The 11,855-nt window shown below is 43.0% G+C and overlaps 1 protein-coding gene across 7 annotated transcripts in view; it reads right to left on the reverse strand.

The window, feature by feature from the left end:
• The window catches only part of Apoo (apolipoprotein O), a 107,317-nt gene that overhangs the window by 59,290 nt on the left and 36,172 nt on the right, over nt 1–11,855 (reverse strand). For 6 of the 7 annotated variants that reach the window (XR_776931.3, XR_776930.3, XM_010607151.3 and 3 more), the window contains exons 2-4: nt 5,760–5,867; nt 3,474–3,593; nt 392–446 (exon numbers count right to left, since the gene is read on the reverse strand). Coding sequence is in view for 5 of the 7 variants with exons in the window: in XM_010607151.3 (XP_010605453.1) it covers nt 392–446; nt 3,474–3,593; nt 5,760–5,867 (283 nt within the window). In the remaining 2 variants the exon portion in view is untranslated. Of the gene's footprint in view, nt 1–391; nt 447–3,473; nt 3,594–5,759; nt 5,868–7,365; nt 7,621–11,855 lie in introns of those variants that run through there. The other variant, XM_010607149.3, reaches the window with a different exon arrangement.

The raw sequence follows: 11,855 nt of genomic DNA on the forward strand, positions 1-11,855 counted from the left end.
TGCAGAAAAATCTACATAGCTCTAAAATTGTGAGTACAAACCAGGTGTGGTGGTGCACACGTGTAATCCCAGCACTTGGGAGACTAAGGCAGGAGGATCACTGTGAGTTCAAGGTCAGCCTGGGCTACATAATGAGTCTAGGGCCAGCCTGAACCACAGTAAGACCCTGTCATAAAACAAAATAAGGGCCAGGGCTCAGCAGCACAGCGCCTATGTGGCAAGTGTAAGGTGCTGAGTTCGATCTCCAGTACCAAAAAAATAAAAAATAAAATCAAATAAAACAACTGCAACTACAATTCTAAGGAATCCACAGATCTACAGTCTTCCATGGAATCCCAAACAGTTCAATGTTAATCAAATAACTGATTTGCCTAATTAAAAATCAACTTACCTAATCCCCATTGAACCAAACTTTGCATCTTGGGTTTAGTTTGGGAATACGTTTCCTAAAACGGTAAAAAATGAAATAAGTAGGATTTGCTGGTTAGAAAGTAACAGAATAAACATACTCATCTTTATGGAACAAACTATCAGGTTACTAACACACGTTGCTGCTTGGCTGCTGGTCTTCCAACCCTAGCCTGGACAGCCTAAGTGTGCACTCTACCAGTGAGCTGCACCCCAGCTAGGAGCAGTTCTGAACAAAGGGATACATCCTCTCTGTTTTGTTGGTCTGGCTTCTTTTTCTTTTGTAATTTCCCCTTCATTACAAAGTGCTCAGCAGAGTAGCTTCCTATTGCCACCAGATGCAAAGATCCTGAGCAGAGCAGTTCAGCAGCCCAGCCTTCTCACTCTTCTCTTCAACTGGAAGGAACCAGCCTCAAACTCAATCCCCTTCTAATTACAGGGCAAGCCTCTTCTCAGGAGATTGGATCTTTCCAATGAAGGATAGCTCCTGCCTGCCACTATGTCACAGTGACATCTGGAAAGTGCCCATATGAAGCAGGAATGACCAGCTTTTATGGGACTAAGTGGTCAGTAACCTTGTTTGGGGGAGAAGCCCCAATCCCAAAGGAAACAAAGCACTACCTAGAAGGTACCCACCTTCAAGAACAATACAGTGAAGACAGAAAAAGAGACAGAGGTGTCTGAACTAGCTGCCACTTAGAAAAGGATTTGTTTGATGTATTTCATTTCAAGTCAGAACACGTTATCCTCATGCTAAATTTGGGGGAGGACACAAAGAACTTAACATTGCTTCATGAAAATTCATTATTGTTTTTTTCACCCGTTAAAAAAAATAAAAACCTACAGACTGACATCTAGAGTGACAGCTCACTCTTTTGCTAGTTTCATCATTTTAATATTAAAATAATAAATTAGTAGTTCGGAAAAGGACTAGAAGCTGGGCACAGTGGAATATATACATCCCACAACTCTGGAGGCTGAGGCAAGAGGATTGCTTTGCATTCAAGGCCAGCCCAACTTTCATAGCAAGCCCTGTCTCAAAAAAAAAAGGACTAGAAATTGCTGGTGTGAAAAAGGAGCCAGGAATCAGAAAGATTTCTATTCATGAAAACTTTGCTCCACTCAGGAAAATAAAACCATTATAATTACAAGAAAGCTTTTTCATGTAAAAGTAGTACAAATAAACATGTCGGTAATTAATTTGCTGTCCAAAGAGGTATTTTGTTGCACTGAGTATAGTGCACAAAAGAAAACATAAACAAACCCTTAGGTTGAAAGGTAAAGAGACAAAATACTTTTTTTACAAAAAAAACAGGCTGGGGGTGTAGCTCAGGGTAAAGCACATTCTCAGCATGTGCAAGGCCTGGGTTCCTCTGCTAGCACCCACCGAACAGTCAGTGGTCATGCTGACACAGCACAAAAATACTTGCACAAATTTGCTGACTTAATCCTGTTTTGTTTTTCTTCTTTGGTGCTGGAGATTGAATTCAGGGCTTTGTGCATGCAAAACACAAACTTTATCACTGAGCCAGACCCCCTGCCCCTTACTAATCTTTTTTTTTTCTTTTTTCTTTTTTTCTTTTTTTTTGTTTTTTTGTACCGGGGATCGAACTCGGGTCCTTGCGCTTGCAAGGCAGGCCACTGAACCGCTGAGCTAAATCCCCGGCCCAAAATACTAATGTCTTGACCTTACCAAGGGAATGTGATGTAATTGGTCTTGGATGTTGTTAGGGTTAACTGCTTGTCTCTAAAAAGGTGTATAGAAGTCTTATTCCCAGTACTTCAGGACTCTACAGTATTTCAGAACTCCCAGTACTCTACATGGAAATAAAGTCTTTTTAGAGAAATCAAGTTAAAATGAGGTCATTTGGGTAGCCCCTGGTGCTCTTATAAAAAATTGATTGCAGAGATAGATATGCAGGAGGGAAGACATAGGTGTTCCACGACTAGCTTAGAGTATAATTTCTAATTTATACTGTTGATAAAGCCCATACATGAAATTTTTTTTTCTCAACTAGTGAGCAGAAGTTCAGCAGCAGCAGCGCAGATGGTGGAAATTTAAAAGTCCTGAATGAATGCTGAATCTGTAAATCTCAAGCAAGGTAAATCTGGACCATTTTGCACACGTTTGCATATTAGCTTTTACTCATCTGTCCTCAATTTTCAAAGTCAAGACCCAGCAAACATGTATTAAAGTCTACAAAAATGCCATGTAGACTGCAAACTTCAGTTTCAGATGTGAAATATCACAGAAATACTTTCCCTCCTTTCGTGACAAATGCCTGACCTAAAATATGAGCAGGGACAGAAGCCAATCTTTACCTAAAGTCTTTTGGTCAAGAAAGCAAACAGTTCAGCTCTCAAGTATGTAACTCCACCCCATTTGGGTACCTGCATATAATAGTATTCAAAGTGCTTCATAACCATTCCTATTTACAGACTGAGTATCTCTTATCTGAAAATGCTTGGGACCAGAGTGTTTTAGATTTTGGAGTCCCACTCCCCCTTTAGTTTTTGGTTTTGTTTTTTGAGACAGGGACTTGCTATGTAGCCCAGGCTGGCCTTGAAGTCACAGCAATGCTCCTGCCTCTGTCTCCTGAGTGCTGGAATTACAGGTGTGCACCACCACACCTGGCAAGTTTTTTCCATTTCGGAATATTCACAGAGACTACTAGTTGAATGTCCCTAATGTAAAAATCCCAAATGCTCCCAGACTAGGGTACTCAGCCTGTACTCTGCACAATCTCTGGAGCCAGGAAACCATCCTAATTTTGATCTAAACTCTTACATTGTACACATTTCCTTCCATCAGAGTCCTACATCCTCCCTGGTAGACACGAGGTTTACAGAACCATCACTAACAAAGTGTTGACCAGAGTGCTCTCTGCCATCTATGGCAACAGCTGCCACCAGAAAGCAACGGTATCACAGCACCCGCCCTCCAGGTGGCACTGAGGAACATCTGTAAGTTGAACACTCTTAAACTGGGGTCCTTTATTATTCCTTTTCCCAAAAAATATGCAGTTCAATATAGACTTTTCATGACTGACTCTAAACAGCTGTACCTGGCACCAACTTGTATATGGCTCGCAGTGATGTCGGAGCTGTGAGATGCTTTCTTCAAGCTGAGTCCTTGGCTCCTCCGTGTATTTAGACTGACCCTCAGGAACTGAGTAGAGTGAGAGCTGTACACATTAAAACAAAGAGACAGTCAGGTGATCACATAGTAAGTGATCAAATTTGTAGTTAGAATATTTCAAATAGTTCATAAATTAGAGTGACCCTTAAGGTTACATGGGATCTATGACTATATTTCAGACAATCTCTTCATTTTGCTCCCTTAATCAATAAGGACAAGGCACCAGGTGTGATGGGGCACACCTGTAATCCCAGCTACTAGAGAGCCTGAGGCAGGAGGATCTCAAGTTCAAGGCTAGCCCAGGCAACTTGGTGAGACCCGGTCTCAAAATTTAAAAAAATAAAAAGGGCTGGGGCATAGCTCAGTGGTAAAGTACTTGCCTAGCATATGTGAGGCCCTGTACTAGGGGGGAAAAATCCCTAGTACCAAGAAAAACAGTAAGGGGAAGGCCAAGAGTGTAGAGTTATAAGGGTGTCCCATTTCCTCCTTGTCCCCTGCTGGCAAACAAGGCAAAACCCTTTATCCCTTTTAGATGGCAGTATCTGGTAACCAACCTCAGATTTAGATTGGAAAATAGATTCCAGGACTCTAAAGTATGGGTAGGTGAGTTTAAAAATTTTGAAGAGCCAGGTGTGGTGATGCACACCTGTGATCCCAGCATTGAGGAGGCTGAGACAGGAGGATCACCACAAATTTGAGGTCAGCCTGAACTACACAGGGAGACCTTGTCTCAAAAATCAGAAATGAACATAAAACTGTGAGAGTAGCTAAAGAATAACTGGTTATGTAGTTCATGTGATGATCAGTGTGGTGCTGATCAAAGTAGGAGAGCAGGTTTGTTCCCCACCCAGAGCAGAAACCCCCATGGCCTCTCCTGGCTGCCATTGTCACCCACAATGTCACTGTTCCTAGGCCTGAAAAGAGTAAAGGGCAAAGATAATTAGCTGCAGATAAACACAGTTCAAGTAACTCCACCTGAGATTGAAGGTAGTGCTGCACATCACTTTATTCAAAAGCAAAGAGGGGCAGGGATGTAGCTCAGTGGCGCTGCACCTGCTTGGCAAGCACAAGGTCCTGAGTTCGATCCCCGGTACCGCAAAAAAAAGAAAGAAAAAAAAGAAAAAAGCAAAGAAATCAAATATTCAAATAATCAGTGGGAAGCACAGGCAAAAAAAGAATGTAAGTAATGGAGAGGTTTGTTTTATTTATTTAATGTGTACTAAGTTTCTATTTATGAGCTTCTAACCCAGCCAAGAAGCAGAGAGAATCCAAGCCTGGAATTTACTTGAGAGAGAAAAATATGAATATTTCCTTGTCTTGATAAGTAGTCCAGAACCAGGCAGGCCAATAAGAATACTGATTTGTACTTATAATCTACTGGGACATGGCAGGTACTCTACTAAAAAATCTATAAAATGTTACTTAATTGTGCCCTCAGTTAAAACCATTAAAAGAATTCATCTGCTGAAAAAGCCATTGTTTACTCACTTCCCACAAAGAAAATAAACTATATACAAAGAAATATATTTCCTCATTTTAAATATATTCTCATTGGGCTGGGGATGTAGCTCAAGAGTAGAGTGCTTGCCTATCATGTGGCAAGGCCTTGGGCTCCATCCCCAGAAACAAGGCCCGAGATTAGGGTGTGACAAACTGGCTGGGCAAGTGGGCATGGCTTGTCAATCACAGAGATCCAGGACACAGGTGCAGAACACAGTTCCCAGCCGTGCACCTGGGACCAACCAGAAAGTGCTGTCTTCAGTTCTTCTGGCATGAAATCAAGCAGGGTTTTGATAGGATGGCCTAGAGCTGACATCAGCCTGGAGACTGGGGGATAGGAAAGACCTCAGCCATTCACCTCGTGGCCACTGTGAGCTCTCTAGTGTCTCACTGTCACTCTACAGGGGTCCTTCTTTTCCCACCTTCAGTTGGCCCAACTCACTCTGCAGTGTAATTCTTTTCCTATCTGCAATAAAGGTAAAACCTTGCTACCTTTTTCACGTGTCTTGTCCAAGATTTTGTTCGGGACACCAAGAACCTAGAAAGAATCCCTGGAAAGAATTTACAAGACCCCAGAACCTGGTAACAATACCACAAAAATAAAAAATAAAAGTAAGTGTCATTTATCTTCCTGATCTGTAATTTATAAAAACTCCCCTGCACTAATTAAATCGGGTGTTCACAACACACCACCACATGGATAGTACGTCACCTCATCGATCTTCATGGAGTTTTTCTGAGCCAAGTCCTTTTTTGGTGCAGCATAGACTCTGAAGGCGAGCAGGCTCAGGCTGGCCGGGCCCACAGACTTCTGAAGTACCTGAAATGCAGAAGCAATCTTAAGTCTTCTCTCCAAGCTTCTCTCCAGGTGTGTATACCATTTTCTCAAAGGATCAAGATGCAGTACGTCTATGTACCAGCTCCCCAGATGAATGTATTTACTATGCATCACAAACACATACTAATAAAAAGTGTGGACAACATGAGCACATTGAGAACCTCAGCCATTCCTGCCCTGAAATGCATTCCTGAAGTTCTGAGGAAGCCAGAACCTAAAATACATGTCCTTGCAGACTTAAAATTTCAGGTCAACTTTATCTTAATTTCCAAAAGACAATGGCTGTTAACTTTTTCTACCTATCTCTTCATGTAAATAAATAGCTACCAGTATCTATCTCTCTCTCTATTTTTTTTAATCTTTGGACATGTCCAAACCCAACTTATCATCTTTTCCTCAGATCTGCCCTTCTTTCTCTACTTCTCTCTCACGAATGGTGACGACTGCATCAGAAAATGAGGTCACTTAAAAATCTACTCTCGGCAACTTTCAGTACAATACAATGCTATTATCTATAATCACTAGGTTGCATAGTCAATCTCTTGAACTTATTCCTCCTGTCTAACTGGAAATTTCTTTTCAGTATTTTGAGATAGGGTCCCCTGATGTAGTCCAGGCTGGCCTTGAACTCTCAGTGATCCTCCCAATGCTAGGGTTATAGGTATGGGCTACCACACCTGGCAGACCGAAAATTTCTACCCCTTGACCACCATCTCAATCCCCACCCCAACCCCTAGGAACCACCGTTCTATTATCTGTTTCTAGGAGCTCAACTTTTCTAGTTCCACAAAAATGATGAGCATATGAGGTGATGCACATATTAATTAGCACAATTTAGCCACTCCACAATGTATACATATTCTTCCTTTTTTTTTTTTTTTTGCAGCCCTGGGGATCAAACCCAGGGCCTCATGCATGCTAGACATGCATTCTACCACTGAGCCACATCCCCAGCCCAAAACATGTTTTGTATACAATAAATGTATGTCATTTTTACTTGCCCATTTAACTTTTCAACAAAAGGAGAAACTGAGGTCATCTTCACCACCACCCCTTCCAGCCAGGCACTCTGTTCTGTTAACTGTGCCTTTAACAATCCCAATTCTACTTGGTTCTCCTAGGGCCCTTGTTTCTTTCCTGGATTGTTTTAGTGGCATCTAACCGGTCACCCGCCCTTCGAGGACTCAAACCTCCACAGGAGAAAGAGTGCTCTTTCTAAACTATAGCCCCAATTATTTTCTAGCCTTGTTGGAGCTCTCCTGGTGTTTACTACCTAGTGCTCTTATGTGAAGCAAGGGTCTATCATGCTGCTGCCGCCCGTCTCTAACCTCCTTTGTCACTCTGCCCTCGTCCAAAAACATCAGCTTCCCATATTCACTCCTGCTGCGCCCCAGATGCATGCGGCCACACGAGCTGAGTCTAAGGTGTCCTACACATCACTGTCTTTCCACACAACTGTGTAAGAGCAGGGTGCACTCACGCTTTTACTTCATCATTCATGTCTGGCTATCGAATTCTCCCTTCTAGTCTGGAATCCTTTCAGGCCGAGGCTGTGTCTTCCTCAGGTACCTACTGCTAGGGCTGTGCTGACACGTAAGACACACTCAGTAACTGCTCACTGCCCGCTCCAGCCAGACCTAGGAAATAGACCAAAGGGGGGAAAGGGGATCTTCTTCTGTCTGGTTAGGAATTATTTAGCCTCATGGAAATCATATTACTGAAATTTACAGTGTTATAATGTGAAAGATTAGGCTAATCTGTAATACAAACCATATTATACTGGATAAAATAGATCAAAAATATGTTTTTAAAAGCATGCCTAAGCCAGATGTGGTGGGGCACACCTGTAATCTGAGCACTGGGGAGGCTGAGGCAGGAAAATCTCAGAGAGTTCAAAGCTAGCCTCAACTACATAGCAAGGCCCTGCCCCCAAAATAAAATAAATCAATCACAGTTTAATCAATTTATAGCTCCCTTACACACCAAACCTCCTCCTACGGCTCTTTCAAAGAAGCCAGGTCATCTGAGCTGAGTTACCAGGAAGCCCCTCCCTGAGGCCCAGGCCCAGGACACCACTGGTATCTAGAGGCGTGTCATTATTGCTCTTTGTCCTTTCTCTATATCTGCACCTGCGCCTGTGCTGGGGGACCTGGGACCTTCCACTGAGCTGGACTAGCCCTACCCCAGGACTTTGCCCCTGGACTTTGTCTCTGATGCCTCCTGTATCTGCTCTAGCCAATGCCCCCTCTTCACTCCAGTCCAACACAGGAACCTCTGACCTCTAGGCTGTTTGTGTTCAGAGTCCGACCTCCATACTTGTTTCACAAACTGCCCCATTAACCTTTCTCATTCTCAACTGCTGCTCTCAATCCTTGATCTGCTCCATGGTTCACATAGTTCACTTGATCCTCGTGGTCTATGTTTTTCCTCCGCTCTCCACTTTATGCTCTCCCGGCCCCCCACCTGAGTCCTCACCCCTCCTCCCCAGGTTAGGGTTCCAAACCAGGGCTGGGGAAAGCTAGGCAGGCCCTATTTATTTATTTATTTATTTATCTTTGAGACAGGGTCTTGAAGTCACTATGTAGCCCAGGCTGGTCTGGAACTCAGGCAGCTCTCCTGCCTGAGCCTCCCAAGTGCTGGGATTACAGGCGTGTGCCACCACGCCCAGCTTAGAAGTTCACTTCAGAAACAAGTATTTATTGCACACCTACTCCATGCCAGGCACACCACATGGGTATGGTCCCCACCCATAGAGAATTTACAAGCAGCTTCTGGGTTTCCCACAAAGCCTCAGCCCATTAGTATTCTAAACAAAGCTGGGCAGAAAATAGCTTGTCCTTGAGGCCCAGCAGCAAGGGAAAATCCCTGGACACAGCTAGCTGAGCTATGAATCCAGGGAGGCCATAAACACTCAGATCATAGTGGGTACCCAGAAGGCTAAACTATTTTTGTTTTGCAAGTAAAAGAGCACTGCCAAAAATTCTGCAGCTCACTGACCATAATCTGACTGTGTCCCAGAAAAACTGCTTTAAAGTTGAAAAAACGCAAGCTAAATAAGATACTCCCAGAATTATGCCAAGACTCTCATGAGTGGTGGGGCTCCTGTCCTTGACACCTCTCTTTCTTTGTCAGGTCTCCAGAGTATTCAGTGTATGCTCTCTCCCATTTTTAAGGGTGTCCCTTAATTCTCCCACAATTATATACCTTCTATCTTATTAGCATTTTCATTTAAAATATGGACCATCTTGGGCCCAGGGATTTAGCTCAGCAGCACCTCTCCTGCCTTGCAAGCCCAAGGTCCTAATTTCCATCCCCCATACCAAAGGGAAGAAAAATTTTTTTTAAAAAATTGCTTTTCAGCCTTTTGGCTAAGATCAAGTGTAAAATACGGACCTTCTCTTGATCCCCTTTCCCTTTGACAACAATCGATCTCCTTACTTCCTACTATCTTTTCTTTTGTTCTTAATTTTTACTCTGGGTTTATTTTATTTATTTTTTTAGGTACCAAGGATCAAACTTGGGACCTTGCGCTTGCGAGGCAGGCAGCAGAACCACTGAGCTAAATCCCCAGCCCGACTCTGGGTATCTCATTAAGAAAGCATGCAACATTTAAACTTGTGTGTCTGAGTTACTTCACTTAACACTATGGTCCCAAGGTGCATTCATTTTCCTAAAAATGACTCAAGTTTATCCTTCTTCATGGCACAATACCCTCCATTGTGTGAAAATACCACATGTTCTTTATTCATTCATCTGTTGATGGATATATGGGTTTCTTCCCAGATTTAACTACTGTAAATTGTGCTGTTACAAATAGAGGATTAAGAGAAAGAGGGAGGGGAAGAAGAGCAGGGAAAGGGATTAAGGTGTGTTATGTACACAGACCAACTCCACACAAGGAATGTAAAAGTTGTGTACTACAAACAGACTGATAAATAAGATAAAAAATAAAATACAGGGGCTGGGGATTTGGCTCAGTGGTTCCACTGCCTACCTCACAAGTGCAAGGACTGGAGTTCAATCCCCAGTACCAAAAATAAATAAATCAATAAAATACAGACCAGTTTCCTTTTCAATGAAAGATCTTGGCACACAGAGGTTCCTTAATCACCTGATGAGCATTTTAGAAGTACAGATCTCTCAGCACCTTCCCTCTGAGTATCTAACTCAGGAAATCTAAGAAGGGCCCAAGCGTCGGTTTCCAGAATAAGGTGAGTTTAGAAAAGTGCTCTGCCACAAGCAGATGCGTAGGCAACAGTTACTCAAGCTGGTATAAATACTCAAACACTTATTTTAAAGAAAAAAATGAAAATTGTCCACAACATAAAAAGAAAGAGCATGACTAGCCACCCACTAGAGAAAACTATGAGATTTATTTACATTCAAGAAAATCTGTCCTCAGCCAGGTGTAATGGTGCATGCCTGTAATCCCAGCACCCGGGAGGCTGAGGCAGGAGGATCGCTGTGAGTTCAAAGCCACCGTGGGATACACAGTCACTTCAAGGGCAGTCTGAGCTACACAGCAAGACCCTGTCCCAAAAACCAAAAAAAATAAAAAGGAAAATCTGTCTCGTTTTAAACACAACTAATGCCCTCCACTCCTAATTCCCTCTCTACCACTTTATCCTTCCACCTCTCTCCAGGGACAAACTGGTTTTAGAAGCAGACTGTTAGAAACAGAGGATACCCTAGCAAGCCGGGGTATCAAGTACCAAAAAGGGCTTGCAGGAGGGCTTCCAGAGTGCCCTTGGTACACTGGCATGTTTATTCTGTCGAAATCTCCTCACAAGGCCAGGGGTGGAGCCATGTCTATGCACTTGCTAAAGTATATGAGGCCCTGTGTTTGAACCCCAGCACCACAAAGAAAAAAAAAACTCATGATCTATGTATGTATGTTATATTTCAACGTGAAGTCCAAAAAGATCAAGTAGTTGGCTTTCTCCTCTCCTTTCAGTACGGAAATGTACCTAAAGCTGCTCGGCCCGATGACACCCGTGGCTTCCCAACTCTGAGCCCCCAGGACAGCTGGTGTTAGGTGACCACCATATTCAAGCTTCCCTTGGCTTCCAGAATTCTACTCTGGGCACCTTCTTGCTCTCCTTACAGGCCCTCTTTTCCTCTCCATGGTCCCGGAGGGGGGCAGAACCCCAGCCTCTTCACACTCCAGTGCAGAAGCACCTAAAACCCAGCAGCCCTGGCCACGCCCTAAGCCTCAGCCCAGACCAAGCCTCCAGCAGGCTTTTTAACCACTCCTTCACACAGGACATATGCAAAGGGGCCTTTCTGTGAGGTGATTCATAGAAGGTATTCATATAGATAGATAGATAGATACAGATATAGATATAAATAAACTATCACTACTGGGATATATTAAATTATATATATTTAAAATTATATCTATTAGATAGGCATGGTAGTGCACACCTCTGATGCCAGCGCTCTGGGAGGCTGAGGCAGGAAGAATGCAAGTTTAAGCCTAGCCTGGGTAACTTAGCAAGACTCTGCCTCAAAATATAAGAGGATTGGATACTCTTAAGGGAAATAAATCAGACACACATGTGTAAATACTGCATTGTTTCTCTGGTGTGAGAAACTGAATGTGGAAATAAGGACTGAGATGTATAATGGATGTTGGAAAATGGGAAGAAAGTGTTCAAATGGGAAGGGGAACAAGGAAGGAGGGAGGGAGAAAGCAAAGAAGGAACAAGAAAAAAAGGTTAAAATAGAAGGAAAAATGGAAACAAAGCTTTTGTACATAGGGAGGGGAGGGGACTTGAGGGAGGGAATGGGATAAAGTGTTAAAAAAAAAGTTTGGATGAGAAAAAAATAAAATAAAAGGGAATCCCAGCACTCGGGAGGCTGAGTCAAGAGGATCCCTGTGAGTTAGAAACCAGCCTGGGCTACATAGTGAGTTCCAGGTCAGACTCAACTACATAGTGAGACCCTGTCTCAAAAAGCCAAAAAAAATAT

Source organism: Fukomys damarensis, unplaced genomic scaffold (assembly GCF_012274545.1).
Source record: "Fukomys damarensis isolate Sample0158 unplaced genomic scaffold, DMR_v1.0_HiC HiC_scaffold_39, whole genome shotgun sequence".
NCBI classification, from domain to species: domain Eukaryota; kingdom Metazoa; phylum Chordata; class Mammalia; order Rodentia; family Bathyergidae; genus Fukomys; species Fukomys damarensis.